Source organism: Mauremys reevesii, linkage group 1 (assembly GCF_016161935.1).
Source record: "Mauremys reevesii isolate NIE-2019 linkage group 1, ASM1616193v1, whole genome shotgun sequence".
Taxonomy (NCBI): Eukaryota; Metazoa; Chordata; order Testudines; family Geoemydidae; genus Mauremys; species Mauremys reevesii.
The window spans coordinates 136,114,693-136,122,648 of NC_052623.1; the positions used below are offsets into that span (position 1 = coordinate 136,114,693).

General features: G+C 46.1%; 1 protein-coding gene across 1 annotated transcript; it reads right to left on the reverse strand.

The window, feature by feature from the left end:
• Positions 1-1,003: 1,003 nt before the first annotated feature.
• LOC120406054 (uncharacterized protein K02A2.6-like) lies at positions 1,004-2,842 on the reverse strand (the record flags this gene model as incomplete). The annotated part of the gene is made up of 2 exons (XM_039540274.1): positions 1,004-1,585; positions 2,360-2,842. Coding segments are annotated over 2 exons (1,065 nt in total), but the record flags the coding sequence as incomplete, so codon positions are not given.
• Positions 2,843-7,956: the final 5,114 nt, after the last annotated feature.

A 7,956-nucleotide genomic window follows, 5' to 3' on the forward strand; every position in this document is an offset into this window, starting at 1 on the left:
AAGACTCCAAGGGTGGAAGGCTGTTGTTAAATCCTTGGGGCAGCCGGCGTAGGAAGCAATCACTTGAAGCCAGAGAGCAGGCAGCTAACCAAAACCTCCATTTTATTTACAGACACAGAGAGCTCACTCAGCCGGTCGAAACCGGTTGAGCTAACCCATAATAATCTAACTCAGTTGCCATAGCAACAAAAACCATGACAACCAAATACACAACATATTCCTCCCCCCCTAATAAGAACATCCCCTAAATAAAACACACACTAGACTAGAGAAGGAGGGTAGACTGCCTCCATTCCCGGCTAAACCCTGGGGATTATTTTGCCCCATAACCGTGGGTTCGCCCTAGCTAAAGATCCAGCCGATGAGGAGGCCTTCTGTCTCTAGGTGGATTACGGCGAACTTCTGGTGTTATTGCACCCGAAAGCACTAGGGGCTCAGGGTCCGCAGCACGAACAGGTGAGGAGGTGGTATCAGCTCGTGCTGGGCAAAGGGGTATCTCAGCCGCCAGCAGTAATGGAGGAGAACAGTCAGAAACAGGTGACTCGTGATTCGGTCCCTCACCAGAAGAGGTGAAGTCAGGCCCCTCACCTGCAGATGGGTCCTGAGGACTGGCATGACCTGGCAACAGCTGATCTACATGTCGCCGCCAGGTAAGATTCTCTGCAATCCGGACTGTGTAGGAAACAGGTCCTGTTTGAGTGATGACTGTGGCCGGAACCCATTTAGCTCTGGAAGTATAATTCCGAGCCAAAACTGGCTGTCCTGGGCTAAAGGTTCGGTCTTTTGCTCTGGGTGCCCGTCTGATGACTTGATATTGCTGCTGATGTTGCACAATTTGTCGGGGTTCAGAAGGTTTCAGCAGATCAAAGCAAGTGTGCAGCTGTCGTCCCATCATTAGAAAGGCCGGAGATGCGTGGGTCGTAGCATGAGGTGTGTTTCTGTAGGAAAGTAAAAAGGTATCCAGATGCTTTTGAATGGAGTGTTGTCCCCTTGCTGATTTCAAAGCGTTTTTCATTGTCTGCACAAATCTTTCAGCTAATCCGTTGGTGGACAGATGATATGGTGCTGACGTGATGTGGTGTATCCCATTTGCCTTCATAAAATTTTGAAACGCCTGAGAAACGAACTGCGGTCCGTTGTCGCTCACAAGTTGTTCTGGCAGACCAAAATGACTAAAGAGTCCTCGTAGTTTTTGGATAGTACTCTCTGCCGAAGTGGACTGCATTATAGAGACTTCTGGCCATTTAGAATGGGCATCTATTGCCACCAAGAACATGCTTCCTTCAAGGGGGCCAGCAAAGTCAACGTGAATACGTTGCCACGGGTTTTCAGGCCAGTCCCATGGGTGTAGGGGTGCCCACTGGGGTGCATTCCTCACACCCTGACATGACATACAAGCTTTTGCCTTCTCTTCAATAGTGTTGTCCAGTCCAGGCCACCAAAAATAGCTTCGTGCAATTTCCTTCATGCGCACTATTCCACAGTGACCGGAATGTAACTGTTCTAACATCTGTGATCTCAGTGGTGGTGGAATAATGACACGTCTCCCCCACAACAAACAACCAGATTGGACCGATAACTCCGTCCGCTTGGACATGTAGGGAACAAGGTCGGATGAGACCGGAGAGGTTTGTCGAGATTTTCCATGCATCACCAGGTCCATAACGTGGGACAATACTGGGTCAACGCGAGTTGCCTTCTTTATCTGAGTAGCAGTGACGGGTGTGTTCTCTACCTGTTCAAAGTAGAAGATTTCCTTTTGGGCACTATCTTGGTGTTTGACCGGCAAACGCAACCTTGAGAGGCCATCTGCATTGCCGTGCAGAGTGGATTTCCGATATTTGATTTCATATGTGTGTGCTGAAAGTAACAATGCCCAACGTTGCATACGACTAGCAGCTAATGGGGGAATGCCTGTGTAGGGTCCAAAAATTGATGTCAGAGGTCGATGGTCTGTGAGAAGAGTACATTTTCGCCCAAACAGGTACTGATGAAACTTCCGAATTCCAAAAACAATCCCTAATGCCTCACGTTCGATTTGGGCGTAGTTAGTTTCTGCTTTGCTTAGAGTGCGTGAAGCAAAAGCAATAGGTCTCTCTTCTCCTGAAGGCATAATATGTGACACGACTGCTCCCACTCCATAAGGGGAGGCATCGCAGGCCAATTGCAGTGGTAAGGATGGATCAAAGTGCGTTAGAACTTCAGAATTTAGCAGTGCATCCTTAGCTTTGTTAAACGCAACATCACAGGCTTCAGTCCACTTCCAGGCCTTGTTCTGCCCAAGGAGCTCATGAAGTGGTTTTAGCAGTGTGGCTAACTGTGAGATGAACTTTCCATAATAGTTCAGGAGTCCTAGAAACGAGCGCAGCTGGCTTACATTTCGAGGTGGGGGAGCCTCCACAATAGCTTTAACTTTTGCAGGGGCCTTATGAAGACCTGCAGAATCAATGATGTGTCCCAAATATTCAACAGAGGGCTTGAAGAATTCACACTTGTCTTTGCGAACTCGTAGGCCATACTCTTCCAGTCTTTGTAGGGTAGCCTCTAAATTCTTTAAGTGATCCTCTTCATTTCTTCCAGTGACCAGGATATCATCCAGATAGAACTGAACTCCTGACAAGCCACACAAGATCTGGTCCATAGCCCTCTGGAACAGGGCGGGAGCAGATGTTATTCCGAAGGGTAGGCGACAGTATCGATAAAGCCCCTTATGAGTCACAATAGTCAACAGCTCTTGGGACTTTTCATCAACGTGCATCTGTAAATATGCTTGACTCAGATCAATCTTACTGAACTTTTGTCCCCCAGCCAGGCCTGCGAAGAGGTCATCGATGCGGGGAAGCGGGTATTGCTCTGCACACAACACTGGGTTGACAGTGACTTTAAAATCACCGCAAATCCGGAGAGAGCCATCTTTCTTCACGATTGGAACGATAGGAGTGGCCCATGAGCTATGGGTAACTGGTATTAGGACTCCATTGGTGACCAGGCGCTCCAGGTCTGCTTCAACTTTTGGCCTGATGGCATATGGCACAGTTCGGGCTTTCAGATATTTTGGTGGACTGCCAGGTTTAATGTTCAATGTCACAGTGATTCCCTTCATACTTCCCAAATCATCTCCAAAAACAGCAGCATGTTTCCTTAGAATAGGGTTAGACTGGTTTCTTCTTTAGTCATCCGGTGCACTTCTGCCCAGTTCAGTTGAATCTTCCCAAGCCAAGACCTACCCATTAAGGCTGGGTAGTCACCTCTCACCACAAACAGTGGCAATTTAGCTGCCTGTCCATTGAGCTCCACCTTAACATCAATAGTGCCCAACATGGGCACAGCTTCACCTGTATACGTCTTCAGAACAGTTTTTGTTGCCTTAAGCGGAAGATGCTGTAGCTTTTCCTTATACACAGTCTCAGGAACCAGCGAGACAGCTGCACCGGTGTCTAGTTCCATGCGTATAGGTTTGCCCTCCAATAAAGGGGTTACCCAGTATTCATGTGAGCCCGCTGCCAAAGACAAAACATGCAGTGGCACTTCCTCTTGTGAGGAGGTGTCACCTTGATCATCCTGGGTCTGCTCTAGGGTATGCAAGGTTCCTCTTTTTGTCGGCCAGACCACAGGCCTCTTTTTCTTTTGTTTACAGGCATACTCAATGTGTCCCTTTTTGCCACAGTGTCGACACACCAGGTCCTTACACCAGCATTCTGATGCCTGGTGACCCAGCTACCACAGCGGTAACATTCTTGACTCTGCACCGTTTTGTGGGTCAGTTCTTGTGACACTTTTTGCACCCTAGGGGATGCACCGATGTATTGTGCCTCCCTTGTAGCCAGTTCCATGGAGACAGCAATATCAACAGCCTTCTGTAATGTAAGCTGAGCCTCTGTCAGTAGGCGCTTCCGTATAGCTTCACTGCAGAGGCCACACACTAACCTGTCACGCAGGGCATCATTTAACATCTCTTTAAATTCACAGTGTTCTGCTAGCTTTTTTAAAATGGCTACAAATTGTACAACTGTTTCATCTTCCTTTTGGTCTCTTTTGTGGAACCTATATCTTTCAGCAATTACCAGTGGTTTTGGGGAGAAATGAGACCCCAGGATTTCCACAATGTCACTGTAAGATTTAGTCTCAGGCTTAACAGGGTGCAGTAAGCTGCGTAGCAGAGAGTAGGTTTTAGCCCCTACAACAGTTAAGAATATTGGCACCTTCTTCGCTTCTGTAATGTCATTTGCAATACCAAAAAGCTCAAAACGCTCAGTATACACATGCCACTGCTCTGTATTCTCATCAAAAGGCTCCAGGGGCCTGGTCAGAGTAGCCATGATTTTTAGTTTCACTTTCACAGTCAGTGCAAACAAGCAGCTTTTTTTGTTTGTTTGTTCTTTACCTTGACTTCTACTTCCTTCTGTTACTGGAGCAGCACCAGGATCCCACCCTCGTCGCCAGTGTTAAATCCTTGGGGCAGCCGGCGTAGGAAGCAATCACTTGAGGCCAGAGAGCAGGCAGGTAACCAAAACCTCCATTTTATTTACAGACACAGAGAGCTCACTCAGCCGGTCGAAACCGGTTGAGCTAACCCATAATAATCTAACTCAGTTGCCATAGCAACAAAAACCATGACAACCAAATACACAACAGCTGTGGTATGGAGGAAAGGCTTGGGCAGATCCCTGCTATGGTTCCTTCTCCTAACAAAGGGAAAGGCTCTGGCAGCGGGGGGGGGAGGGGGTGGGGTAAGGGGGAAGCAGCAGGAGGGAAAGGCTCAGGCAGTTCCCTGCTGCTGGACTCTTTCCCCACTCACTGCGTCCCCATGCCAAACCCTTTCCTCACAGCACTGAACGGCTCCAGCAGAGGGGAGTTGCTGAAGCCTTTCCCTGTTGCCTCCCCTCTGCCAGAGCCCTTCACTAATGTGTTGTTATGCATGTCAGCATGGCCGCAGCCTGCTTGTCACTGCAGCATGTAGCTACATGCACATTATACACCACCACCGTGTAGGATAGACCTAGCCTTAGAGTCTGCAGCTAGTTGCCCAGGTACAAACCCATCCAGACCTCTTAGGTACATACTCAGGAAGCTAACCTGAACAGCTACCCACGTTACCCCAGCAACCCTGCTATTTAAAGCGAGCAGAGCTAGCGCATATGTCTGGCTATGGGTACGTCTAGACTACCCACCGTATCGGCGGGTAGCGATCGATTTCTCGGGGATCGATATATCGCATCTCATCTAGACGCAATATATCAATCCCTGAACGCGCTCCTATCGACTACGGAACTCCACCGGCGCGAACGGCGGTAGCGGAGTCCACAGGGAGAGCCGCAGACGTCGATCCCGCGTTGTGAGGACAAGAGGTAAATCGATCTAAGATACTTCGACTTCAGCTACACTATTCATGTAGCTGAAGTTGCGTATCTTAGATCGATCCCCCCCTAGTGTAGACCAGCCCTATGTGTTCCCAGCTGTAATGTAGACGTAGCCCAAGAGGATGGTGTAGTACTGAGTCTCACCATTCATGGTGAGAAACATTTCTTTGTTTGTTTGGAGAGCAGGAAAACAAAAGCAGGAAGGAAGGAAGGAAGGAAAAGAAAGCGAGTAAGAGGGAAAGCAAAGGGAAGACAGGTAGATTTGACAAAAAGCCCATGATTTTTTACTGTTCCTTAGCCTAAAATTTTTCATGGCAACCCTGGAGATAAGCTCAAAAAATTGACAGGACAGTTACAATTTATCACTCAACTTTAGAAATGCCAGGCTGCCATTTCTAGGGTTAATATAAAAACAAAGCTTTCCCCTGATTTTAATTTCTGTTAGTTGCAAGTCAGATTTCATTAGTAATCTATTTCTTTAAAAACAGACAGAAAAGTCGACTCTCAGAGGCCATATCCATTGCCTGAAGCGAATTTGGTTCATCCCATTCCAAATTATTCTGTCCAACAAACAAATCCATAAATCCATTTTGACAATGCCATCAGATTAAACAGTGGCCTTATGCATTTTTAGATCAAGAGCTGTCCTTAGAGGAACCATGGGAGTTGAAGTTGAAAAAAGGGGAAGAGGGAAAGAAGCTTTGAAATGTCTGAGAAAGCCACTGACGTTGCTCCCTTAAAAGCAGCAGAGTTTAATCTGGAATGGTTACCACCTGGAGGAAGTTCTTCCTCATTTCATATGGAAATATAAATTCCTTCCCAACTAGGTAACTCTAATGGGTTTTAGTGTACCTGCCCCTTCAGAGAATGTCCTTTTGGCAGGGAATATTCTGTGCAGATGAGTATTGAATATTCTGTGCAGATGAGTACTATGTGGGTTGCAAAAACTACAATAATATTTTATTATTTTGAGGGGAGCTGCCTAACACTTTCCATTCTACAAGATTTATGCAACTTTTTTTCCTGAGAGGTTCCAGCAACTCCATTGTTTGCAGCAGCCCTCCGTGATGCTTGCAGCAGGGGAACGTCCTTGGGCTAGAGAAGAGCTTTTTCTTTGTGCCATGAAATTCTGGTCAGATTTATGTGAGGTATGAACTTTTGACAATCTGTATTCCCTTTCTCTCATTTGCTTTCCTCAGGAAACGTGTGGCAGCATGCTACAACACACTCACTAGAAACATTCTGAAGTGCTACGCCCATACCACCACCGAAAAGGAAGAGAGAGTACTGAACAATGCTAAGCACAACTGGACCACCCTCAGACCCTGCATATAGCCACAGTAGCCCCTGGTACTCCTGACCCACAGTAGCTCCTTGAACTCCTGGATAGAGAGAGAGAGAACGAACGTGAGCGAGCACAGGTTTGTGCACCAGGCTGCGCTCCCCTCACCACTTCTTAGGGCCCCAGCTGTCCGTCTTGCCCCCCACCACCTCCACCCCCTACCTTCTTTGCCCTCTATTGTAGTTATTCCTGTTGCTCAAGTGGTAGAAGTTTCAGTGGATGCTAAAGGTTCAGGGTTCAAATTCCACTAACTATACACGAAGGAGGAACTGTTACAGTTGTATAATAAAATTTGATTTTACCCTTTTCCTTTCAATAAAACCTAGTTTTTGTACACAATTTCCTATGTTAAAAGAACGTTATTTCACTTGTAAAGTGAATCACTTGAGTGTTGCAGGATTTAAGGTTGCCTGTGCAAAGAATCTTCTGTATTACAAACACGGACACTAAAACTTCCTTCTTAATCAGTCTCTCCTTCCCTCTTAGTTCTTTACTGCCAGATAAAGTTACTTCCAGCTGTATCTGTGGGAAGCAAATGGTGTTATGCAGTGGCTAGCTAAAAAGTACACACCTGCCATAAACCTGAGACTATCTCAGAGGAGTGTATTGTACTCTGTTCCCAATTTACCATGAAAAGATACAATGAAAAAATGAATTGTGTGTCAACTACCATATGTTTTCAAGCATCTCTAATTACGTAAAAAAATTAAACAACTGCAATATTGTTGTTATATATATTGTGCAGATGTGTAATTCACAAAAACACACAGAGTCTGATTGCCATTTAAATTAGGCCCCCTTTACCTTGCTTTGGCAGTATAAAAGGGCCTTAGGGCACAAATTACATTTACACTCAATCCAAAAGATCTTTTACACGGCCAGAACAGTCTAAAGCAGCCACAGTGTAAGTGAGAATCATGCCCACAGTATTTTGAGGGAGACTCCTGTAAGGTATTGAGAATGATTTATTTGCTCTTGTTCAATAGAAGGAAAGGGAAAAGTTTTAATTTCCTTAAAGCAACTTTGCATAGAATAAGTCTGCAGATAACAGATTAGGTTCAATTCATACAAACTATGCATCTTTAAATTGTGATTATGATTCATTTGCTCATGTGGAATGCAAAGTATTCAGTGATGTGTTCCTTATCCAACACCCCACCCCCACTCCCCACATACACACACGCCAACCCCCAACAGTGAAAGCTTGAGAAAAACAGAGAGTGTTTTCTCTACTCATAGCAGCTGTAGTGTGTC